The 26,831-nt window shown below is 45.1% G+C and overlaps 2 protein-coding genes across 3 annotated transcripts; both read right to left on the minus strand.

Annotated features, from left to right (window-relative positions):
• Window positions 1-500: 500 nt before the first annotated feature.
• jagn1a (jagunal homolog 1a) lies at window positions 501-3,141 on the minus strand. 2 transcript variants are annotated; one of them, XM_029712035.1, is made up of 3 exons: window positions 2,982-3,141; window positions 2,236-2,293; window positions 501-2,041 (listed from the first exon to the last, which is right to left on the minus strand). In XM_029712035.1, exons 2-3 carry the CDS (start codon window positions 2,238-2,240, stop codon window positions 1,579-1,581), a joined length of 468 nt encoding a protein of 155 aa, XP_029567895.1. In that variant the 5' UTR covers window positions 2,241-2,293; window positions 2,982-3,141; the 3' UTR covers window positions 501-1,578. The 2 variants fall into 2 exon arrangements, with proteins under 2 accessions (XP_029567895.1, XP_029567894.1); XM_029712034.1 differs by having other exon boundaries at window positions 2,236-2,333; window positions 2,982-3,138.
• Window positions 3,142-3,719: 578 nt separating this feature from the next.
• Window positions 3,720-26,604, minus strand: LOC115161228 (collagen alpha-1(VIII) chain). Its single transcript, XM_029712033.1, has 3 exons — window positions 26,511-26,604; window positions 7,430-7,742; window positions 3,720-7,254 (listed from the first exon to the last, which is right to left on the minus strand). Exons 2-3 carry the CDS (start codon window positions 7,737-7,739, stop codon window positions 5,312-5,314), a joined length of 2,253 nt encoding a protein of 750 aa, XP_029567893.1. The 5' UTR covers window positions 7,740-7,742; window positions 26,511-26,604; the 3' UTR covers window positions 3,720-5,311.
• Between the last annotated feature and the right edge of the window lie 227 nt (window positions 26,605-26,831).

Here is a 26,831-nt window from a genome sequence, read left to right on the forward strand (position 1 = left end):
TTACGCTCCAACACTCAGACGTCATTTACAAACAAAACATGTGTTTAGTGAGTACATCAGATCAGAGGCAGTAGGGATGACCAGGGATGTTCTCTTAATAAGTGTGTGAATTTGCTCATTTTCCTGTCCAGCTAAGCATATAAATGTAAAGAGTACTTTTGGGTGTCAAGGAAAATGTATGGTGTAAAAAGTAAATACTTTTCTTTAGGAATGTAGTGAAGTAAAACTACTTAAGTAGTACTTTCAAGTATTTTTACTAAAGTACTTTACACCACTGCATAGGTCCAGGTTGAGAAATGTTGTTTTATATGAAATATGTGACTCTGTGTGATGTAGTTTCCTCTATACTGACTTTTACAGGACGTGTTTTGCTTAATTTCAAAGGTTACTGTGACACATAAGTGATTATGTGGTGAAAGCAACTGTGATGAAACTACTCATCTAGCACATCACAAGGTCTGTAACAATCAAGACAAATAAAGACACAATCAAGACAAAAGGATTTAATTTCCCTTTTTATTGGTGGTAAAAACATAATCATATAAAGTGAGGGAGCAATGGGTCAAGCATACAGGACATTTAAGAGGTATATGAATGATGAGCTCCAGGGTTGGGGTCAATTCCATTTCAAATCCAGTCAATTCAGGAAGTACACTGAAATTCCAATTCTCTTCAATGCTTATCAATGATAATTTGGAATTTATATTTGGTTTACTTTCTGAATTGACTGGTATTGACCACAACCCTGTGGAGCACTACAGTTTGGGCACATTACAGGGGCAAATCAAGACCCCTTGATAGCTGTCAAGACACAGAGTAACCTGTCAGGCCAACTTAGCGCAATGATGCATACATTTTTTTGCCTTTGAAACACAGCATCCCATGCCTCTCAGTCTCAAGCTTTGTACAGTACTTGTGCACATGCCTTACAGGGCTTTCAATATTGACAGACTAGTCCCCGGATGTCAATTTACTGAAACCGTGACAACAAACTAGTCCAGCCCTGATTCCTCCACTGTTATGACAAAGAGTCAGCAGAGAGATCCTCTGTCATGCTGCAGTCTCACACAAGGGCTTGGTTCATAATTCTAAATGCTTCACAACAGCTGTAAATATTGCGGTCTCAGAAGGAGCTGCAGTCTCTATCGCTTATTCTCTGAGGCCTGATAAACAAAGTAGAGAATTGCTTTTATTTTCATTTAACTAGGCAAGTCAGTTAAGAACAAATTCTTATTTACAATGACGGCCTACCCCAGCCAAACCATAACGACGCTGGGTCGGTAGTGACGCCTCTAGCACTGAGATGCAGTGCCTTAGACCGCTGCGCCACTAATTGTTTGTGTATGTGAGAGAAAATGTATACACCTGAGTGTCTTTGAAATGGAGAGAGAGAGTATGCATGTTTTGGCAAGAAAATGTGTGTTGAATAGACCATCTGAAAAGATATAATAGCCAGTGATTACATGAGGTAATAAATAAATAAATAAATAGCAGAAAATACTAATATATGCATCCTAAAGACAGAGAGAAAAACAAAAACAGTTTTCCCCTAGCCTCAAAACCCACAAAACATCCTCGTCACTTCTTCTTCTTCTCCTGTGTGGAGTCGAACCAGGCGTCCAGCAGCTTCTTGCTGTAGTAGATCTGCCAGGCGTGCACCTGCACCGCCACCACCATCACCAGGTACATGACGGTGACCGCCGCCCAGCCGAAGATGAAGCGGTAAGCCTTGCCGTGGCGGTACAGCTGCTGGGCCTCGCCAAGCATCTCCATGGAGCCGTAGAAGAGCGGAGCGATGGAGAACAGGCCTGAGCTGATCATGGAGATCACCAGGTAGCTGATGTTGTTCTTGGGCAGCGACAGGCTGCCGGTGACCAGTGGAAAGAGACTGATCAGGTAGGGGTACTCCCATCTGTAGGGCTCAGCCACTGTATCGCTTGGCACCAGGTCGAGTTTGCTGACGATCACCTGGGCCGCCACCAGGAGCCAGAGCAGCAGGTGGACGAAGTTGAGTTTCCGGATCTCAGACTTTAGCGAGGCGCTGGAGACACAGGGAAAAGGGTGTTGAGACAGTATGGTTAATGGATAACTATAAACAATATGGTAATAGACAGGCAGGCACACTCAGACAGACAGAAAGGCAAGCGCAGACAAACAGACAGGCAGACAAACAAGCGTACAGACAGACACAGACACAAGCATACAGCCAGCCAGCAGACAGACATGACTGATTACCTCATCTGGTAGTGTGAGTTCACCTTCTCTCTGTGTTTGAAGTCACTCCCATCAGTACCTGCAGCTCGAGGGCCCACACGAGACGTCATGGTAACAACCTGCTTACCCAAATACCACGCAACAATAATTTGTCTTGTTTGACTTGGTGTACATTTTCTAATTTATTTTGCCCACATCTGATTCATCAATAACGAGCATATGCGTTCTTTACATGCATTTAATCCATGACAATGACAAAGAGTTGATCCATGCAGACAGACACACTGATGTGATGATCAGTCTTCTATTTCTACACTTAAACAATTGAATATTAATAGCTCCTCTATTATTTAAGTTGTTTTATCAACCGTAATATAACATGAATAGATATGAATAGTAGCTAGCTGCACATTTCTCTGCCTCTGGCAACAGGGAAAGCTTTGTAAACGTTCGCTATTTAACGTTAGCTAGCATAACTTTCACAAGCAGTTGGTAACGTTAGCTAGTTATGTTAAGCGGATTCATTCATTGTCCTCTTGGAAAGGAGGTTACCGAGATCTCACTATAGCTGCATAAAATGTCTTTGTATGCAAACGTTTCACCTATTTATTGGTTCACCCATGTGTCATCCATATTTTACCTGCTAATAAATTGTAATGCTAACGTACGTTAGCAATCGCTAACTGGCTATCCTACTGAAAATTGCCTTGAATGCAGTAATTCACGGTACAGTAGTTTAAAAATAACAATTAATTGAGGATTCTTACCGTTTGTTACTGAGATGCTAAATGAACGTAGTTAGCTAGCTACTACAGTATCTAAATATGCCTAAATACCAAGATGAATAGAAGCTGGGTGAATAGATAGAAGCCGGCTGAACAGAGGACAAGACACATGCGTTGTGCGCACGCGCATCACATCAGTCGCAGCATCCCTTTTTCTCTCAACATCCTTCATGAGACTTTCGAGACTGGTCCATTGACTGTTTTGGCTGCTTTGTTTGCCATCACGGAAACATAATTGTTGGTAAAACACCAAAAACGTTTCCTTTTGTGTTTTGCGGAAAAAAGAAAGCACCTCTTAAAACGACGAAATACAAGAATACATTTGATTAAAATTAACATTCCGTTTTGCCACACCCTCAAGTGGTACTCTATAGATGTGCCAAAAAATGGCTGATAGAAGAAGCTATAGGATGAATCCTATTACCTTTTTCATATTTGTCTTGAGCATATGATACCATTTAATAATCATGGGCGAGTCAACTTAGAGTATCTCTCTGTCTCTGGCAGCACAGAATGCTCATCTCTTCTCAATATGGCATATCAGTCAAGAGCAATATGATCAAGACAGAGCCAGAGGATATTTACTGGACATCCGGGGCAAGTAAAATTACTTTATTGAATTTGGACTGGTGAACTGGACTAATCTGAAGTCCACTTATCAGTGTCACACAATAAAATAATACGTTTTGATATATGTTAAAAGAAGAATAACGCATGACCTTTTAGTTAAATCACCTTTATTTAAAAAACAACATCTACAGTATAACAGTAAAAACATAAAAACTCAAGGTTTTGTTTGGTTATACTGAATGTTTAGCACCATGGACTAAAATAAAGATAGAAAACAGAATTCATACATGGAGTCAAGGGAGGGCTAGAAGGGTAGGGATGGGTAGAAAGGAAGGGTAGACTAGAGGGGTGAGGTATAGGGATATATAGGTGGGTGAGAGGTGAGGGAGGGGGCATGCAGGAAGGCCTTTTCACCCTTCCCCCTCTCTCTTTTGACATTATATTCTTTGTCTATAAGTCTCCTCACTAATTTGTAACCACAACCACCTCCTCCTGGTTTGTTTTGGGCATTATTCTCGCTGATTGACATCAAAGTATTTATTAACCTTCAATCTTAACCTCCACATACAGTACCTTTAACCCAATTACTTAAATTCTGTACTGCTGACCCAGAGGGACTAGGCCTACACCATTTTTTCCCCAGAGTAATTCATTCATTCAATTATCTTTTTCAAAAGTTATTCACAATTTATTATCAATTTCTATCCTACTTACATAACCGTATAGGCCATCTAAATGAGTGTCTAACTGTTGGTCAAACGTGTTTCATACCTCTGTCAGTATAGTGCTACTGCTTCATTCAGCTGACAACAGACACATACAGCAAGAAGGGGCTTTGTAATGAGAGCAGTGGTTTTCATATTTGTGGGCTAGTCAGTGTCTGTTGGAGCATTACTCTTTACGTGCCACAAGAGGCATCGCTTTGAACCACTGCACCCATAATGCATTATATTGCCATCCATTTCATGAAACAAAATCACCCCTATAAACATCACAGATGATGCTTGTCTGCAAAAGTAACAACAAAAAATAATCACACAAATCAAATAAAAACAAAACAACAAAGTTATGTAACAAACTAAAATGTGACATAAACGATAGCACCACTTTATGTGAGTCTTGAACTGTCTCTATTGGTATTTTATAAGTACCGTAATACAAAAGTTCAGGTGCCAATATAGGTATCCAATTTATTTTCTTTAGTTTTCTTTTTAAAGTTATCCAATTGACATTCTTTGCCACAGTTTTGTTTATGGCAGCTGCCAGTTTGAATAGGAACATGTAGGGCTGGGAAAACACAATACTATACATACCTCAGATATCCCATTCTTTCTTCTACAGTCTCCACATCAGTCTGTGCTGTACTTTAAATCAAACCAATATATATCACCACATTTCACAATAAATGAACCCAGTTGCTGTAATGGAATCTTTTAATGCAGTGTGGTTGTGACAACTTCTCAGACCAGAAGATAGATACAGCAATCTTTGAACCCCAACATAAATTGTTATTAAAAACTGCATATATGTACCCTCACACAAGCACACTCCTCTCTCAGAATTTCCCGGGGACGGTCCGACATGTCCTCCCGTCACTGTCGATCTCAACAGCGTCAATTTCAGCAGATGGTTGATGTTTTTAAAACAACATATCAATTTAAAGAATTCTATAATCAATGTTTACATTTCTCCAACATTCTCTCTCTTTGTGACCGTCTCTTCCTGTCTGGAGGTTGGTGTTCTTACATGGGGTACAACAAGTATCCAGAGAAGGATGAGTGGACGTATTGGCCAGCGTATAGTCCTGCGGCCTGGTCCGAGGGTAGCTGGAGGTACACAGTGTCCCCGGGCTGTAGAGGTAACACTGCACTCCCTGACGCCTGATCCAGGAAGCCCTTTTTATACTCATCATATGTGTACATCACAGGCTCATCGTTCCTCATCAGTGCAACCCACACGTTGGCCCCTTTGCAGCTGATGTGGTAGGCAAAGTAGTAGATCCCGTGCATGTCGCAGGTGAACACGCCTGTCTGGGGGTTGTAGTTCTGACGGCCGTTGTACAGGATTTTGTCGAACACCACAGCCGTGCCCACAGGTGGGAAGGGCGTGGTCACCAGAGCCGTAAACGCGGGCATCTCCAGGCCATTGGGGCCCATCACTTCTCCGCCGTTTCCTCCATATTTTCCCTTCTTGCCATAACCGGCAGTCTTGACTCCGTCCAGCCCAGGAGGAAAACCCATCTCAGGGAGGACTGCTCCCATGTCAGTGGGTCCGGGAGGGCCTGGGGGACCAGGTGGACCTGGCTGGCCTGGGTTTCCCGGTGGTCCGCCAGGACCTTCTTTACCTGTAGGTCCAAGAGGACCAGGGACACCTGGGTTTCCCTTACCATCAACGCCGGGAAGACCAGGAGGTCCGCTGTCACCTTTAGTTCCAGGAGCACCAGGAGGTCCGATCGGCCCACCTGCACCTCCCAGACCTGGAATTCCCTTAGGACCTTGGGGACCCTTCTCGCCTGGAAGTCCTCCCTCTCCCTTTGGCCCAGGTAGGCCTGGAATGCCAGGGGCGCCTGGTAACCCTTTGTGTCCGCCTTCCCCTTGGGGTCCTACAGGCCCGGTGGGACCCCTTGGCCCTGGCTCTCCTCCCTCTCCAGGGAAGCCATTCTGACCAGTCAGTCCAGTAGGACCAGGCTCCCCTTGCCCACCAGGCAACCCCTTATGACCTCCTTCTCCAGCCTCGCCTTTTGGCCCTGGTTGACCCAGACCTCCAGGGGGTCCCATAGGGCCAAGGGGACCAGCTGGTCCAATTGATCCAGGCTGTCCTAGCATACCAGGCAGTCCTCCATGGCCCTTGTCTCCCTTTGGTCCTGGGCCTCCGGGCATCCCACCCATCCCCTTATCTCCTTTGGGTCCTGGGAATCCTGGTTTTCCGAATCCAGGCAATCCAGGCTTCCCTGGAAAACCTGGAGGGCCTGGGTGCCCTTTTCCACCGGGCATCCCTGGTTGTCCCGGCAGACCATTCTGGCCAGGTTTTCCCTGACCTGGCAGCCCTGGTGGACCGGGCTCTCCGCCCTCTCCTGCTGGTCCAGCCAGCCCCTGCTCTCCAGGGAGGCCTGGTTTCCCTGGTCCTCCTGGTGGCCCTGACATGCCATTCATTCCAGGCTTGCCCACACCAGGCATCCCTCCCTGTCCTGGAGGTCCAGGAGGTCCTGCTAGTCCTTTGTGGCCTGGCTGTCCTGGCTGTCCAATCCCCTTGTCACCCTTGGGTCCTGGTAATCCTGGTAGTCCCGGCAGGCCCTTGTGTCCTGGCTCTCCTCTGGGTCCTGGTTGTCCTGGCAACCCCCCAGCCCCTAGTTTTCCTATCCCTGGAAGACCTGGAGGACCAGGGGACCCCTGAGGCCCTTGCTGCCCCATCGGACCCTCCCTGCCGCTGTGGCCCAATTCTCCAGGTACTCCTGGCTCTCCCATGCTGCCTGGCTTGCCTGGAATTCCTGGGAGACCTGGTTTTCCTACTCCAGGGAATCCTGGGGGACCAGCGTGGCCTGGTTTTCCTTCCCTTCCTGGCTGTCCTTCCCCGGGAGGTCCTGGAGGCCCAGAGGGACCCTCAGGTCCGGGAGGCCCAGCTGGGCCCTGCTCTCCTGGCAGACCCCCAGGGAGACCTCCCACTGCACCACTGGGGATGGTTTGCCCTGTGGGGGATAAGATGTCCATTCAGTCTAAACATTCCAAGATGGCAGAGTGTGTGTCCTAACTCGAGTTAGGTAATAAACATTGAAGATTGACATAATCTTAATATAAGTAACATACTACTGGCCTACTTTTGACCAGAGCCACATGTCATTTGAGATTGCCCTTCGGTCTCACCTTTATCCTGTCCACCGTTGACTACTCCACCCTTGTGGGGGTTCGCCTTGCCCATGTGCATGGACATCTGTGGGATCTCTTTTCTGTACTGGGGGTACTGCATGTGGGGCATCTCTTTTCCCGGCCAATGCTGCTGAGGGTGCTGCTCCTTACCCCCTATGCCCATGTGGGACAGGTGTGGAGTGGGCTGATGCTGCTGCGGGTGCTGCTTGTGTCTGTAGTACGCCCCCGCGTGGACAAGAGGTAGTACTGCAAGCTGAAGCAGAGCCACTAGGAGAGGGAGGGGGGCGGAGAAGGGAGGCACAACCATGGCCTAGGGAAGACACCAGAGGAGAAGTCTGTTAGACAATCAGTTAGTTGATCAATTGATCACAAAGTAAATCAGTTAATAAAGTGAATCAAATTCACAATGCAAACAATCAAACATTCAGACATGGCGATAAAATCCATAGGCCTATGACTGGTACTATGATTCATACCCTGGTAGACCTTTACATTGCTCTGCCTTCACCTGCTGGACACTAACGTGTAATGCATCCAACATACATTTTGCAGTTATAAACCACCACCAGCACTGGTGGAAAAAGTACACAATTGTCATACTTGAGTAAAAGTCAAGAAGTATATGTTTAGTGAGTCTGCCAGAACATAGGCAGTAGGGATAACCACGTGTTCTCTTGATAAGTGTGAGTTTCACAAATATCCTGTTCTGCTAAACATTCAAAATGTAACGAGTACTTTGGGTTGTCAGGGAAAATGTATGGAGTAAAAAGTACAATAGTAAAAGTAGAAGTTGTCAAAAATATAAATTGTAAATTAAAGTACAGATACCCCAAAAAACTACTAAAGTAGTACTTTCAAGTATTTTTACTTAATTACTATGCACCACTGACCACAAGTCACTCAACACTCAACAAAGGCGCCATCCTTTTTAAACAATAGAACATGAAAAAGGAGTTTGTTGCAGGATGATCTTTTTAAACATGCTCATTCTTACAACAACACTGCTGACTGACTACACGTTACCTTGGATTTCAAACAGCAGAGGAAGCAACATGAGAAAATGACAAATAGCCATTTTACTCAAGATAGGGAGGCAGGAGAAAGTCTTGTCTGTTATTTCTCTTAACATGTTCTTTCTTTCATAAAATAATGAATAATACATTGAGGCTGATTTTGGCTGGGCCGACTGTTAGATAGACTTTTTATGTGGCCCTGACCTTTTACTGTGAACCTCCCAGATCTTCCTATGGGGGCGTTCTATCACAGGAGGTTAGTGGCACCTTAATTGCGGAGGACGGGCTCGTGGTTATGGCTGGAGCGGAATTGGTGGAATGGTATCAAATACATGTTTTCCATGTGTTTGATGCCCTTCCATTCTCTCCATGCAAGCCATTATTATGAGCCCCTCAGCAGCCTCCGCTGTGCTCCATTAAGACCCAGCTACACTATGACATAGATAGATAGTAGATAGTCCTAAAACTGGGAGATGTTGTATCTTGGCTTAGGCCCTTTTTCGTGTTGCTGTAGTCGATTAAGTTTCAAACCATTAAAACACATTTAAAATTCCATGCTAATGTTTGCATTTGATTCTAATAATGAGGATTGTGTGAGAAGTAATACTGACTGATTGGTATGAAGGTTATTATAATTTGGTCTTTTTCTGTTATATTTATATTTGTTTTTTTAATTTGAAATTCAGTTTAGTTTCAGTTAGTTTTTAGTTTCAGTTTTAATGTTAGGGACAGAAAGCATGCTTGGAAAGTTAGGAGCACTTGGGTTGCATAGTTTCTGTGCGTCTTCTGTGATGTCACTTTAACTTTTTAGTGACAGGGGGCAGTAGTAGCCCTGCACATAAACAAGCACATACAACTTGCAAGTATAGGTACACATAAATATAGACAATATACACATTAAATACACATTAAGTCAATTAAAACAAACACATTCTTCATTCATACAAAAATCTTCTATCAGCTGCCTGAATTGGCCTAGGGACTTCAAAGCATCCAACCAAAAGGTATTTCGGGGATTATTCCAAACATAGGGTACCAGGTTTATAAAGGCCGACACCAAAGAAGTCTCCAAATTTAACCAACCATGTGAACGGGTTTGATAACTTGTAATTTTTCATCTTAACAGTGGCATTAGGTAGGTCAGAAGCTTATGGAGCAGGGATTTGTAAATAAGAAGAGCATAACGATGTGATCTGCTTGACTTTAAAGAGGCCCAGCCAAACTTTTGGTAAAGGATGCAGTGATGAGTAATAAAATTGTTTCCTGTGATAAAACGAAGGGTGCTATGATAAATGGAATCCAGGGGTTTAAGAGTAGTGGCAGCTGCAATTTGATTAATAGTATCACCATAATTGAGAACAGGTAGAAAGGTTGATTAATAGTATCACCATAATTGAGAACAGGTAGAAAGGTTGATAAATAGTATCACCATAATCAAGAACAGGTAGAAAGATTGATTGCACAATCTGCTTCCTGCTGACTAAAGAGAGGCAAGATCTAAAAAAAAGTTTCTAAAAAACCCCCCCAAAAACATGCTTTTAAAATAACACAACCGTTATTTTAAAGGCATGGGAACCGGTTAATAACATTATTTTATGTTCAGGACATTTTTTCCCAGTACCACAAAAAATGCAACCAAGGGCCTATGCAAAGCCCTCCCTCGTTCAATCAGAATTTCTTCCACTGTCTGCCTGTCACCTGAATATCTTTGCCAGTGTGTGTGCTTGTAGGCTACCTGCCCATCCCCCTCCGACGCATAGCTGCCGCCTACTGAAGTTACAAGCCCCGCCCCCTACAAAGCATAGCTGTAGTCTACTGAAGTTACAAGCCCCGCCCCTTCCAAAGCATAGCTGTAGTCTACAAGCCCCGCCCCCTCCGACGCATAGCTGTAGTCTACTGAAGTTACAAGCCCCGCCCCTTCCAAAGCATAGCTGTAGTCTACAAGCCCCGCCCCCTCCGACGTATAGCTGTAGTCTACTGAAGTTACAAGCCCCGCCCCTTCCAAAGCATAGCTGTAGTCTACAAGCCCCGCCCCCTCCGACGCATAGCTGTAGTCTACTGAAGTTACAAGTCCCGCCCCCCTCCAAAGCATAGCTGTAGCGTTGTGATTCAGAAGATAGGGAGAGAGATTTTTTAAATAGAGAAGAATGCATTAACTTTTTAATGCTAGTTAGGGATACTATAGTTATTACATTTCACATTGGATTTATTATCTACAAAAAGCTAAGATGTGTTTTTAATTCTGGTTCCACTCTGCACACACAAGCTTATTAGCTAGCTTATCGTTAAGCCAACTCTTGAGTTCAAAGACATTCAAAGTTCCTCCATAGAAGCCGCTCCTCCGTAGGTATAATCCTGTGGGCCTAATTCAGATAATGAATGTCATCACAAGATGCCCAGTGCTTCAAGCCAAGCCTCCTCCTCCTCCCTCTCTCCCCACCCGAAACATTTCAAATGCATCTGGAGCCCTACTCGTCTTGTTCTTCTTATGATATGGCGGTCCGCAAACAACGGTAGAGGTGCATGCCGCCACCTACTGGATGGGCTGAAAACTGATCAACTTGAATGCTAAATAATAGGGAGAAGGGAAGGGTGAAAAAATATACTTCTAATATTCAAAAGTAAACCAAAATAACTAAAACTACTCCTTCAGTTAGATTGAAATGTCTACTCAGATCCCTACACAGGCTCAGGAACCTGGGAGGGGGGACCTCTTCATTCCGTATTCCCTGTAACATTTAGGCTGTAAAGTCCTGGAGATACAGAAATCTTTTTGCCACCTTCACAATGTCTAGTTTCTTAGATTTTATATCAGTTTGTCCAGTGCATTTCATCACTTGCGCAATAAACGCAACAAAATCCACCTACTTCACTGTTAATGTTTCAGGATCCTTCTCCTGAATGGAATTCACTGCAGGCTGTGGGCCATCCACTACCATCTCATCTCCACTCGTTCCTTCAGCTATTTTCACTGCCTCCACATAGGAGACCTGCTGGATAGCCCTGATCTTAGCTACTGCAACCTCCTTCATCCTTACAGGGCACTCTGGGAACTCAGGAACGTGATTCCCATTACAATTACAGCAACGTGCTTCATCGGACTCTTCAACTGCGACATATTTATTCCTTTGACACTTGTCACACTGCAGTGTCTTCTGTACATATGGTCTCGCTGCAAATCTCACATACCCAAGTTTCACGAGTCAGAAGAAACTCTTGATCAAACGACAACAAAACCGATATGATTTCCTCTTTCTTTCGATCTATAATTCAGGTCAGTAGACGTGCATCTGCCATTTCTGGCATGTTCTTCCAAAGCCACGAAGCCTCGATATCCTTCAAAACGCCAGAGATGACACCTTTAATCGGTGTCCTACTCTGAAAATCATAGCTTTCCACATCATATGTTGATATTTGTAGAGCCACAACGCTTCCTCCTTTTGTTCTTTTGACTGACAAAATCTCCATTCCCTCAAGCCCTTGTCCTTCCAGCTCTCCACGTGCCCTACACTTGTCTAAAGCTGGAAAGGGTTACAAAAGTATCTCTAAAAGCCTTGATGTTCATCAGTTCACAGTAAGAAATTGAGAAATTCAGCACTGTTGCTACTCACCCTAGGAGTGGCCAACCTGCAAAGATGACTGCAAGAGCACAGCGCTGAATGCTCAATGAGGTTAAGAAAAATTTTAGAGTGTCAGCTAAAGACTTACAGAAATCTCTTGAACATTCTACCATCTCTGTTGACGAGTCTACTATACGTAAAACACTAAACAAGAAGGGTGTTCATGGGAGGACACCACGGAAGAAGCCACTGCTATCCAAAAAAAACATTGCTGCACGTCTGAAGTTTGCAAAAGTGCACCTGGATGTTCCACAGCGCTACTGGCAAAATATTCTGTGGACAGATGAAACTATAGTTGAGTTGTTTAGATGGAACACACAACGCTATGTGTGGAGTTAAAAAGGCACAGCACACCAACATCAAAACCTCATCCCAACTGTAAAGTATGGTGGAGGGAGCATCATGGTTTGGGGCTGCTTTGCTGCCTCAGGGCCTGGACAGCTTGCTAACATTGACGGAAAAATGTATTCCCAAGTTTATCAAGACATTTTGCAGGAGTATGTTAGGCTACCTGTCCGCCAATTGAAGCTCAACAAAAGTTGGGTGACGCAACATGACAACGACCCAAAACACAGAAGTAAATCAACAACAGAACGGCTTCAACAGAAGAAAATACGCCTTCTGGAGTGACCCAGTCAGAGTCCTGACCTCAATCCAATTGAGATGCAGTGGCATGACCTCAAGAGAGCAGTTCACACCATACCTCCCAAGAATATTGCGTAACTGAAACAGTTTTGTAAAGCGGAATGGTCCAAAATTCCTCCTGACCTTTGTGCAAGTCTGATCCAAATCTACAGAAAGCTTTTGGTTGAGGTTATTGCTGCCAAAGGAGGGTTAACCAGTTATTAAATCCAAGGGTTCACATACTTTTCCCACCCTGCACTGTGCATGTTTACACTGTGTGTTCAATAAAGACATGAAAACGTATAATTGTTTGTGTTATTAGTTTAAGCAGACTGTGTTTGTCTATTGTTATGACCTAGATGAAGATCAGATCAAATTTGATGACAAATTTATGCAGAAATCCAGGTATTTCCAAAATGGTTCACATACTTTTTCTTGCCAATGTATGTAAACAACTCACTGAGCTATAGCTTGCCGGTTCTGTAGCAAGCTGCTCTATCTGCACTGCATGATTGGTGAAGTAATTTAACGTTGAGCTAAAAGTAAAAAAATATTTCAGAGATTTTTTAAAGGAAAAACATAAACCGGTACTGTTTTGGGTTCGAACCGGTTCAGAACTTTATTTTGCTGGTCGGAACAAAAACAAATAATGGTACTCTTCAGAACGAAACGATTGGAAAATAATTTTGTTTCAAACCCCTGGCACACACTGGTTGAATCAACATTGTTTCCACGTCATTTCAATGAAATTACGTTGAACCAACGTTGAATTGACATCTGTGCCCGGTCGATAGTAGCTTGTTAAACTACTGTATATTTTCAGAGTATCTTCCCCAACACTGGTCTATTCATAGTTCAAACTTTCTGAAGAGAAATACAAAATAATTGCTGATTTCTGAGTTTTTTTGGTGTTTACAGTAGGGTTCCTGCAAAGCCTTTGAACCGTAGAAGCTTTATTTATAAGCGTATCATTTTAGAATAACTAGGCTAGTGCTTCAAAATACTAATTGACCTAAGGCAACTCGGAAGGGATATCCCTGGCCACTTCACATGGTTGGGAAAAACACCTCGGCTAACATAAGTCCTTTTAGGTGACCCTAGAAGTCCACCAAAAAGAGTGTCCACCTGATCTGTGTGTTTTCCGGGTGTGTGTGGTGCATAGATAAAAGAGTGTGTGTGTTAGCATGTATCAGGTTGTGTACTGCGTGTCAGTCATTGGTCATTTTACAGCAGCGAGAGGTATTTTTCTCACCTTAAAGCCAAGTGGAAATAAAAACACTTCAGTGCCCACAACCTCCGACCCCATCACTCTCTGAGATGCTTTCTTCTCCTACACGCATCTGTTTGAGGCTGCTGTATGTACATGAGAGGAACTACAATGCGTGTGTGTGTGTGTGTGTGTGTGTGTGTGTTGATGCGTCTGGTTTTTTTTCTTCTCATTTTCACTCACATCCAGGACCCAGAAGAGGCTTCTAACAAGCAGAGCTCGGGTCAAACAGACAGAAGAGCGGTCCAACGAGTCAGTCCTCCAGACCACCACCTAGTCTTATACTCATGTTCTCCCTCCTGTGCGTCTCCTCTGAAGGTAAATAACACAGACAGACATTTGGGTTTTCTTTGGTTTAGTTTAGTTTATTAATTCGAACATTTAAAAAAAACAAGCAAACATAAAACTTGAAAATGTCTTACATGCACATGAGTTAAATCATGGAGGATACCACACAATAAAGTCTGGGACTTATTTCCATTGTTAAATCATGGAGGATACCACACAATAAAGTCTGGGACTTATTTCCATTGTTAAATCATGGAGGATACCACACAATAAAGTCTGGGACTTATTTCCATTGTTAAATCATGGAGGATAACACACAATACAGTCTGGGACTTATTTCCATTATTAAATCATGGAGGATACCACACAATAAAGTCTGGGACTTATTTCCATTGTTAAATCATGGAGGATAACACACAATACAGTCTGGGACTTATTTCCATTGTTAAATCATGGAGGATAACACACAATACAGTCTGGGACTTATTTCCATTGTTAAATCATGGAGGATACCACACAATAAAGTCTGGGACTTATTTCCATTGTTAAATCATGGAGGATACCACACAATAAAGTCTGGGACTTATTTCCATTGTTAAATCATGGAGGATAACACACAATACAGTCTGGGACTTATTTCCATTGTTAAGTCATGGAGGATACCACACAATACAGTCTGGGACTTATTTCCATTGTTAAATCATGGAGGATACCACACAATAAAGTCTAGGTTGGTAGCCTGGCGGGTAGGAGCGTTGGGACGGTAATCGAAAGGTTGCTGGATCAAATCCCTGAGCTGATAGATTAAAAATCGGTCATTCTGCCCCTAACCAAGGCAGTTAACCCACTGTTCCCTGGGTGCTGATGACATGGAGGTCAATTAAGGCAGCCTTCCCCACCTCTCTGATTAAGAGGGGTTGGGTTAAATGCGGAAGATGTATTCAGTTGTACAACTGACAAGGTATTCCCCTTTCCCAGTACAGTTAAAAAATGTGATCTTATTTCCATTGTGGTCCTCTGATGCAGCTAGGGTAGGAGTGTGTGTGTGTGTGTTTCTCTGTCTTTTTCTATTTGAGCTTTAAACAAAGGCAGTCCTGATCCTGTCTAGATGGGCCAGAGGGACGGGATTCCGCTCTGTGGTTGGGTTTGAGTCAGGCCGACTGATTCTAGGAGAGGTGGTAATGCTTTATTTTGCATTATTATTTTTATTTCTAAGAAAAAAGGTTTCCAAAAGGGTTCTTCGGCTGTCCCCATTGGATAACCCTTTTTGGTTCCAGGTAAAACTAGTTTTGCTTCCATGTAAAAACCTCTCTGGAAAGGGTTCTACATGGAAGCCAAAATGGTTCTACTTGGAACCAAAGGGTTCTACCTGGAATTAGAAAGGGTTCTTCAAAGGTTTCTCTGATGGGGACAGCCGAAGAACCCTTTTAGGTTCTAGATAGCACCTTACTTTCTCAGAGTGAACTGGTATATAGTATTAACTAAGAGATTGTGGGTTCTAGCCCCATGCCATCCAACCTCTGTCCACCAACACCAGCCCCATTCCAAGCCCTAGCCCCAGCTCCAGCCGTATACCTGTGCCACAGGAGGCTGGTGATGGGTGGATGGCTCATAATAATGTCTGGAATGGAGTAAATGGAACGGTATCGAACGCATGGAAACCATGTGTGGGATGTACTTGATACCATTCCATTTATTATATTCCTGCTATTACTATGACCCCGTCCTCTCAAAGTAAGGTTCCACCAGCCGCCTGTGACCTATACCCATATCCCATCCCCTCTCTCCTAATTCCAGTTGCAACCCTTTTCCCCCACAACCAACACTCAGCCACAGACTCAGCCCCAGGCCCTAGCCCTACCCCAGCCTCATGCCCTACCCCAGCCCCAGCCCCAGGCCCTAGCCTTACACCAGCCCCAGGACCTAGCCCTACCCCAGCCTCATGCTCTACCCCAGCCCCAGGCCCTAGCCTTACACGAGCCCCCGGCCCTAGTCCTACACCAGCCCCAGACCCTAGCCCTACACCAGCCCCCGGCCCTAGCCCTGCCCCAGGCCCTAGCCCTACTCCAGCCTCATGCCCTACCCCAGCCCCAGGCCCTAGCCTTACACCAGCCCCTGGCCCTAGCCCTACACCAGCCCCAGGCCCTAGCCCTACCCCAGGCCCTAGTCCTAGTCCTAGCCCTACCCCAGCCCCAGGCCCTAGCCTTACCCCAGCCCCCGGCCCTAGCCCTACACCAGCCCCAGGCTCTAGCCCTACCCCAGCCCCAGCCTCAGCCCTACCCCTAGCCCTACCCCAGCCCCTAGCCCTACCCCAGCCCCAGCCTCAGCCCTACCCCTAGCCCTATCCCTTCCCCAGCCCTACCCAAGCCCTACCCCTAGCCCTACCCCAGACCCAGCCCTAACCCTACCCCAGACCTACCCCTACCCCAGCCCCAGCCCTACCCCAGCCCCTAGCCCTACCCCAGCCCCAGCCACAGACCCAGACACTAGTCCTACCCCAGCCCAGCCTCAGCCCTACCCCTACCCCTAGCCCTGCCCCAGCCCTACCCCAGCCCTACCCCTAGCCCTGCCCCAGCCCTACCCCAGCCCTACCCCCAGCCCTACCCCAGGCCTACCCCTAGCCCTACCCCAGACCCAGCCCTAACCCTACCCCAGACCTACCCCTACCCCAGCCTCAGCCCTATCCCTAGACCTACCCCAGCCCCAGCTCTATACACTAGCTCACCTATGATGGATGACAACTGAGTTGACCCTTGACCTTTTCTCAGGCGGCTGGCGATTCTAACGCGACTATGCCACCCTCTCTCCCCCCGCGGGAGCCGGCCATCTCCTGCCTTTAAAGGGTGCCCGTCTCGTTTCCGTGTCAATGGGAGCCAGACGTGCCAAAGAGCCCTCGCTCTACATCCTTATTTCTTTCTTGGCTCTCAACGCCTGCGATATGGAAATAGATCCATCAAAGAACCAAAACATGGAGTGGGAGAAGTGGGGGGGCAGTGGTGATCTCACTGCAAAGTGTGACTTCACACCCTTGTCCACAGAATGGATCTACCACCCACATGCATCCCCATATGAATACATACACGACCCATATGGGCTCCCGAGTGGCGCCGCAGTCTGAGGCATTGTATCTCAGTGCTAGAGGTGTCACTACAGACCCTGGTTTGATCCCAGGCTATATCACAACCGGCCATGATTGGGAGTCCCATAAGGTGGTGCACAATTTAGCCCAGCGTCGTCTGGGTTAGGGTTTGGCTGGGGTAGATACTGGCAAATTCAATTTTTTTGTGTGGAACAACATATTATGTGTTTGGAGGGGATGGGGGGGGGGAGACCCAGACACATAGGTGGATGAAGAGGCTCTAGACTAATAGCCTCATTCATTACTGCTGGTTCAATGTGTGTGTGTGTGTGTGTGTGTGTGTGTGTGCGTGCGTGCGTGCGTGCGAGCACATGTATCCAGTATGGCGTAGACAGAACATTCTAGACTCTGGTCCAGTAGAGGTGGACTGAGGACATGCTCTGTTAGCTGGTATAGCAGAATTGAGAGATTATAGATGATCATGTATGTTATGTTCAGTTTTGGCCATCCACGCCTGGCTTGGGTCGCACTGCTAATGACACATGTCTTTTATGATACAGTCACATTTAAGCCATTTAGCAGACTCTTGTATACAGAGTGATTTGGAGTGTGCATTCAAGTAAGAAAGCCGGAACTGCAACATAATACCAACCTTATTGCAGCTTTTCAGGACCAAGGTTGGGAGAAATGCCTTGGTGCTGATACATTCCACAGGTCACTTTAATTGTCACACACACGTCCGTCACCAAATTGCAACTCAGAGAGTAAATAGATTCAGCTGACGTGTTTAAGAGTGGGAATGTGTTTGGGGGTTTTGTGGGGTAGGTGCAAACTTTCGCTGGCTGTCCATTATTAATATGCCATGTGCAGTGACAGACTGAGCTCGTCGCCTCATTTTAACAAAGGATCAACTGTACGAGAACAGGTAGAGTACATACCATCTGACAGAAAGCATTAAAATGACCCAAAGTGATATACATTTCTACAGTATATTATGGCCATCATTAACTTAAACCATAGTGTATGTGTGTGTATATCTGCATACTGTATGTGTGTGCATATGTGCGTGTGTGTGTACGTGTGTGTATGCCCGCCTGTGTGTAAGCGTGTGTGTGTGTAAGCGTGTGTGTGTGTGTAAGCGTGTGTGTGTGTAAGTGTGTGTGCGTGTAAGCGTGTGTGCGTGTGTGTGTGTAAGTGTGTGTGCGTGTGTAAGCGTGTGTGTGTGTGTAAGCGTGTGTGTGTGTAAGTGTGTGTGTGTGTGTGCGTGTGTGTGTGTGTAAGTGTGTGTGCGTGTGTAAGCGTGTGTGTGTGTGTAAGCGTGTGTGTGTGTAAGCGTGTGTGTGTGTAAGCATGTGTGTGTGTAAGCGTGTGTGTGTGTGTAAGCGTGTGTGTGTGTAAGTGTGTGTAAGTGTGTGTGCGTGTAAGCGTGTGTGCGTGTAAGCATGTGTGTGTGTGTGTAAGCGTGTGTGTTTGTACACGTGTTTGCGTGTTTGTCACGGGCCACACTCGGGAAGGTGGGAAACATTTTGACAGAACATAACAGATACAGAACATGATTTCTGTTAAGTGTCAGACATGCCCTGTTGTCATGGAGATGTCATGACAAGTCAGAGTTTGGACACAGATAGAACAATGAGACAGGTATTTCACCGGGTGCAAAAGCTAATTGAGTTCACAGAGTAGGCGTTCCCTAACGGAAATATGCAGATAAAAGGATCTCGCGCCAATAGGATCTCACTAGCTTGTGCTTGGCTCTACCCATCTTCTTGCTTGTTCTGCCCACTATGACTCATTTGTTCCCATTGGAAATGACAAGCTGTGGTCTATCTTGGTTTAGTTGTAAAAAATCTTTGATTTAGATGAGCAGCAAATGTAACCATAACAATGTGGAACAGACAGGATTTCACAGAGTTCTCCCTAGCTGTCAGACACGTGTAGACCTACATTATGCGAGTCCTGCTGTATTAAGGAAGTTGTAGGGTGGGCAACCTCAAGACATGATGCAGCTTGGTTCCAAAAAGTATTGGCTACGCTATGCAACACACCCGTCATTCACTGGCATTGTATTTAGCTACAGGATCCACTGAATAAGGTCCTTTCAAACTGCTTCCAGGAAATCAATGTACAGAAATGTCAGTTTGGCTTAGAGTAGCCTCGGACACCCAGGCTTCGCTCACGTAGTAAAGTCAACGAGACGCGATTTGGATGGCCCCTTGTGACTATAGGGTTTCGAAGGAAGCGCCGCCCTCTTGGTCACACTGACCTACTATTAGCTTGTCATTAGACAAGATGACATTGTTCCTAACCTATAGCCCCCTCAGTTTGACTGTCTGAATGATTATGTGGTGGGTTCAGGGTGGAAAAGTCTTGAGATCCTCCTCACCCTCACAGAGGATCGCACACACAGTCACACAGTCACTCACTCAGTCACTCACTCACTGTCACTCACTCACTCACTCACTCACTCACTCACTCACTCACTCACTCACTCACTTACTCAGTCTGTGGTCCTGCCTGTTAACCACATGTGGATTTCACCTGATCTGCCTGCCCAAGACTCACAAAACAATTATTCAAAGCTTTCTGATGTATGCGTGGGTGAGTGTGCGTGGGTGAGTGTGTGTGGGTGAGTGTGCGTGGGTGAGTGTGCGTGGGTGAGTGTGCGTGGGTGAGTGTACGTGGGTGAGTGTGCGTGGGTGAGTGTGCATGGGTGAGTGTGCGTGGGTGAGTGTGCGTGGATGAGTGTGTGTGGGTGAGTGTGCGTGGGTGGGTGAGTGTTACTGTGGGTGAGTGTGTGTGGGTGAGTGTGTGTGGGTGAGTGTGTGTGGGTGAGTGTGCGTGGGTGAGTGTGCGTGGGTGAGTGTGCGTGGGTGAGTGATCCAGTGTCTCTTTAGCCTTTTACTGCACTGAGCTAAATCAGGGTCACACAGAGTGTTTCTCGGTAGTCTTAAACAAATCTACTTTGAAACTAAAGTAGACACCTCACACACATGTTATGGGCTTAAAAGAAGAAGACACCTGAACCATGTCAGGTATAGAGCCGAAATGTATTACATTTTCAGTTTGTATCACAATATTACACTTGATATACGTCACAGAAGACTGAAATATAACAAAATTGTTTGACATAGAAACATCAGATTTTCCAGGTTTTTTGTAAATAACGTTGGTTAATTATGAAATGATGAAAATGATTAAGAACATTCCAGCCATGAGGCCACTACAGGGGGATTTGGTCTTTTGACTGCAGGAAAGGGCTACCAGGGTTGTTCAGGGTTGCATCAGTTACACAAGTCAGAATGGCTTGGCTGTTTACAACTGGGATGCTTGTATTTCTGTTAACATTGACAGCGTCACTCTCTCTTCCACATAAGATGTGTTTCCGATGTTTAAAAATGATAAAACTATCTGTAACAATGACGCAGTACTGTCTGACATGCACAAGCTGTGTTTTACAAAGAATGCTAAAAGTGTAAGCTATTGCAATATGAACTTTGTTGGTGTGTAGTCAAAACATGCATGATCTAATTGTTTGTAATGCCAACAGCTGTAAAAACAGAAGTGACCAGTGGGGGAAAAAGAGAGGGAGGAGAAGAAGGAGAAGAAGAGGGAGGAGAGGGAGGAGAAGAAGAGAGAGGAGAGGGAGGAGAAGAAGAGAGAGGAGAGGGAGGAGAAGAAGAGAGAGGAGGGGGAGGAGAAGAAGAGAGAGGAGAGGGAGGAGAAGAAGAGACAGGAGGGGGAGGAGATGAAGAGAGAGGAGGGGGAGGAAAAGAAGAGAGAGGAGGGGGAGAAGAAGAGAGAGGAGGGGGAGGATAAGAAGAGAGAGGAGAGGGAGGAGAAGAAGAGAGAGGAGAGGGAGGAGAAGAAGAGAGAGGAGAGGGAGGAGAAGAAGAGAGAGGAGAGGGAGGAGAAGAAGAGAGAGGAGGGGGAGGAGAAGAAGAGAGAGGAGGGGGAGGAGAAGAAGAGAGAGGAGAGGGAGGAGAAGAAGAGACAGGAGGGGGAGGAGATGAAGAGAGAGGAGGGGGAGGAAAAGAAGAGAGAGGAGGGGGAGAAGAAGAGAGAGGAGGGGGAGGATAAGAAGAGAGAGGAGGGGGAGAAGAAGAGAGAGGAGGGGGAGGAGATGAAGAGAGAGGAGGGGGAGGAAAAGAAGAGAGAGGAGGGGGAGAAGAAGAGAGAGGAGGGGGAGGAGAAGAAGAGAGAGGAGGGGGAGGAAAAGAAGAGAGAGGAGGGGGAGAAGAAGAGAGAGGAGGGGGAGGAGAAGAAGAGAGAGGAGGGGGAAGTGTGTGTGTTAGTGAGTGTGTGCTAGTGAGTGTGTGTGTTAGTGAGTGTGTGTGTGTGTGTGTGTGTGTTAGTGAGTGTGTGTGTGTTAGTGAGTGTGTGTGTTAGTGAGTGTGTGTGTGTGTTAGTGAGTGTGTGTGCGTGTGTGTGTTAGTGAGTGTGTGTGTGTAAGTGAGTGTGTGTTAGTGAGTGTGTGTGTGTGTTAGTGAGTGTGTGTGCGTGTGTGTGTTAGTGAGTGTGTGTGTGTAAGTGAGTGTGTGTTTGTGAGTGTGTGTGTGTGTGTGTGTGTGTGTTAGTGAGTGTGTTAGTGAGTGTGTGTTAGTGAGTGTGTGTTAGTGAGTGTGTGTTAGTGAGTGTGTGTTAGTGAGTGTGTGTTAGTGAGTGTGTGTGTGTGTTAGTGAGTGTGTGAGTGTGTTAGTGAGTGTGTGTGTGTGTTAGTGAGTGTGTGTGTGTAGTGAGTGTGTGTGTGTGTGTTAGTGAGTGTGTGTGTGTGTTAGTGAGTGTGTGTGTGTGTTTGTGAGTGTGTGTGTGTGTTAGTGAGTGTGTGTGTGTGTTAGTGAGTGTGTGTGTGTGTTAGTGAGTGTGTGTGTGTGTGTTAGTGAGTGTGTGTGTGTGTTAGTGAGTGTGTGTGTGTGTTAGTGAGTGTGTGTGTGTGTTAGTGAGTGTGTGTGTGTGTTAGTGAGTGTGTGTTAGTGAGTGTGTGTTAGTGAGTGTGTGTTAGTGAGTGTGTGTGTGTGTTAGTGAGTGTGTGTGTGTGTTAGTGAGTGTGTGTGTGTGTTAGTGAGTGTGTGTGTGTGTTAGTGAGTGTGTGTGTGTGTTAGTGAGTGTGTGTTAGTGAGTGTGTGTTAGTGAGTGTGTGTTAGTGAGTGTGTGTTAGTGAGTGTGTGTTAGTGAGTGTGTGTTTGTGTGTTACAGTGTTTGTGTTGCATTTTATACATGTCTATTTATGAATGGTCCCCCCTTGCACGAGTGTTCGTGCACACACACACACACACACACACACACACACACACACACGAGCCAAGTACAAAGCTGAGCACTATAAAGCACTCTCCATCCAAAACATCTCTCTTCCTCCAGAAAGAGACAGAAATAACTCCATCTACTCGTCCTCCTCTACCTTTAGACTCATCTGTCTGTTCTCCTCCCTCCTTTTTTTTGTCTTCCACTCTTCCTCCACAGACGTCTTCCCTGTCTCCTATTCTTCCTCTCTATCTAAATGAGCAAACACGTCTATTCCCCTCTCCCCCTTCCTTCTTCTCATCCCTCTCTTTTCCTTAGAGAGAGGGGCAGAGGAGGGAGAGGGGAAGAAGAGAGAGCAGCAGAGAGAGGGTGAGAGGGAAAGAGGAGGTAGAGAGAGGCGGGCTGGTGTTAGAGGTGAGAGAGGGTGTGAGAGGAGAAAATGAGAGGAGCGATGAGTAATGAAAGGAAGAGACAGTACAGTATGAGTACAGGAATGATCCCTGTACAGGCCCTTACTCTGACAACACTGTTGGATCCTACTGGATGTTAAAATCACTAACTGGGGAATGACTGTCAAAGCCTACTGAGCATGTCCAAAAAAATACTGGGCCTTCCGATTCCGCTCTCCACCACACGCACGCACGCACACACACACACACACACACACACACACAGGCCCCGTTAGACACAGCTGTGACACTAAACAACCAAACTGTGTTTACAGATTCCCTCACTCCGTTTGTCAGTCTCTCGCTCTCACTTTCTCATCTGAATGCAGTGAATTCCTTCAGTTTTAAATCTCTTAACACTAAGTTAGAGGTGTATGGTTGCACAAACATGCCCTTTACCTACCACAAACACACACACACACACACACGCGCACACACACACGCACATGCACACACACACACACACACACACACACACACACACACACACACACACACACACACACACACACACACACACATGATCTGATCTGCAGTGTCGGAGGGGTCATCATCATTTTAGAACGCTCTTTGACCTTTCTGTTCTTAGTCGGCCTTTCTGACCCTGTACCTCCTGTGTCCACTTGAAGGGAGGGGGTATGCAGAATGTGTTTTTAGTTGATTTGTTCAACTATAGGTGGGTATATACCTGTGCACAGCGAGGTGTCCCACTGGGAAAAAAACTGGTTGAATCAACTTTGTTTCCACATCATTTCAACCCAAAGAATCTACGTGATGACATTGAATCAATGTGGAAAACTGATTGGATTTGCAAATCTAATGATATGGTGACTTGTTGTTGCCTCACAGAATAATAGCATAACTGGACATTCACTTTTAATGACAAACCAATGGACCGATGAGCTTTCCAGTGAGAGGACACCATCCACTTCAACCAATGAGCTGTCATTTTTCCAGGGAGAAATAGCTCTTGTCAGCCAGTGACAGTGTTTGACCTGGGCTCTTTTCTCACCAAACTGCTGCACCTGCCCCCATCACACAGACCTGACAGTTTGGCTTCATCTCTCTGCCATGCACACATCTCACAGCCTACACATAGACATGTACGTTCACTCACACACACACATGCACACACACATGCTCCTGCGTACACACACACACACACGCCTTCCACACAAGCAATCTTTCACAGATACCCACATTCCATTTCCCTGGGGATGGCAACTTTTAGCAGAAGAAGAGAATCGGGCAAACCCAGTAGGGGGCACTGTCACTACATACCCTGGGACACCAACTTCCCGCTGCCCAGGCTTCCCCCGGCTCACACTCTGTCCACCAATAATACTATGATCTACTTCACTGTTCAACGCTTTGGTAGCATCCTCTGTCTGAAACATGTACTGTATGACAACAAAGCATATTTGAATTGAACGTAAAATGCATCACAGAAGTCTGTGACCTCTGCATGTGAAGCAGCCACAGTGAACACAGACAACACTTAATGGTACTTAAGCTTTACAAGGAAAACCAAGCTAATTGTTCAAACAGTCTAGCTGACTGATTCCCATTTACTCCAAACTGCCAAGATACCCAATAACATCCAAGAACAACTCCATTTGAAGTGAACCAAAGTTTATTGGTGCTACCCTAAAACGATTTAGTTTCATTGAAATACAAAGGAAGAATTGGATTTTACTGGACTATTTAAAGTGCCTTTAGAAATTATTCACACCCCTTGACTTTTTCCACATTTTGTTGTGTTAAAAAAGTGTTACATTTAGATGTTGTGTCACTGGCCCACACACAATACCGAAGTGGAATTATGTTTTTAGAAATTTTTACAAAATAATAAAAAATGGAAAGATGAAATGTCTTGAGTCAATAAGTAAGTATTCAACCCCTTTGTCACAGCAAGCCTAAGTAAGTTCAGGAGTAAAAATGGGCTTAACAAATCGCAAAATAAGTTGCATGGACATGGTTTTTGAATGACTTACCCCATCTCTGTACCTCAACCATACAACTATCTGTAACGTCTCTCAGTCGAGCAGTACATTTCAAACACAGATTTAACCACAAAGACCAAGGAGAGTTTCCAATGTCTCACAAAGAAGGGCACATATTGGTAGATGGGTAAAAAAAAAAGAAGCAGATATTCAATATCCCTTTGAACATGGTGAAGTTATTAATTACACTTTGGATGGAGTAGCAATACACCCAGTCACAACAAAGGTACAGGTGTCCTTCCTAACTCAGATGCTGAAGGGGAAGGAAATCGTTCAGGGATTTCACCAAGAGGCCAATGGTGACTTTAAAACAGTTACAGAGTTTAATTAATGGCTGCGATAGGAGAAAACTTAGGATGGATCAACAACATTGTAGTTACTCCACAATACTAACCTAAATGACAGAGTGAAAAGAAGGAAGCTTGTATAGAATAAAAGGAATTCACTTAATGTCCTGAATACATGTCCTGAATACAATGTTTTCAAGCATGGTGGTGGCTGCATCATGTTAAGGGTATGCTTGTCATCGGCAAGGACTAGGGAGTTTTTTAGGATAAAAAGTAACGGAATAGAGCTAGGCACAGTCAAAATCCGAGAGAAAAACCTGATTCAGTCTGCTTTCCAACACTCACTGGGAGATAAATTCCCCATTCAACAGGATAATAACCTAAATCACAAGGCCAAATATAAACTGGAGTAGCTTACCAAGATGACATTGAATGTTCCTCAGTGGCCAAGATACAGTTTTGATTTAAATCAGCTGGTAAATCTATGGCAAGTCTTGAAAATATCTCTCTAGCAATGATCAACAACCAACTTGACAGAGCTTGTACAATCTAGGTCTGCAAAGCTCTTAGATTTACCCAGAAAGACTCACAGCTGTAATCGCTACCAATGGTGATTTTAACATGCATTGACTCAAGGGTACTTATGTAAATTAGATATTTATGTATTTCATGTTGTATACATTTGCTAAAAACATGTTTTCACTTTGTCATTATGGGGTATTGTGTGTAGATGGGTGAGAAAAATGTTATCCATTTTGAATTGAGGCTGTAACAGAACAAAATGTGGAATAAGTCAAGGGTATTAATAATTTCAGAAGGCACTGTACAATCATGTAGAACCAGTCCTGATATGAAAAACACGCTGAGGAAATATTATGGATATCATCACAGAGCAACAAAAAACAACGACAAGGAACACCACTCTATAGAAAGACTTCAGTCTACAACTCTGGTTCTGATCATTCCAAAATACACTCAAAGGCAATCAACCTGTCAACTGTTCCTAAATGACCAGTGCTGGTTGAACAAATACAAACACATTGCATATACAGACACATAAACCAAGTGCCAAGATGTCAACCTGAACTTAACTATACGTTTTTTTGTTTTACATGCATCTAAAAAGCTTCATTTATTACAGCATTCACCCTTGTAATCTGACATTATGAAAAAGATGCTAAGGCTGGAGAATTGGAAGGTGCCTTACCTTTCTCTGTGAGTGGCCGTTTAAAGGGGGAATAATCACTGCAGTCAGACAGATGGATGTACAGAGACAACCCTGGGTTATGAGCTCCGAACAGCATCACGGCATGGACCTGTCTTATATCTACTACTGGGAGGAGTCAGGGGAAGAAGAGCGCAGAGAGAGAGAGCGAGAGAGAGGGGGGAGAGCAAGAGAGGGGGGAGAGGGCAAGAGAGGGGGGCAATAGAGAGAGTGGGGGGAGAGGGCGAGAGACAGAGAGAGGGAGGAGGGATGGAAAGAGAATGAGTGGGGGGAACGGGCAAGAGAGAGAGAATGGGGAAAGAG

Source organism: Salmo trutta, chromosome 24 (assembly GCF_901001165.1).
Source record: "Salmo trutta chromosome 24, fSalTru1.1, whole genome shotgun sequence".
In the NCBI taxonomy this organism is placed as follows: Eukaryota; Metazoa; Chordata; class Actinopteri; order Salmoniformes; family Salmonidae; genus Salmo; species Salmo trutta.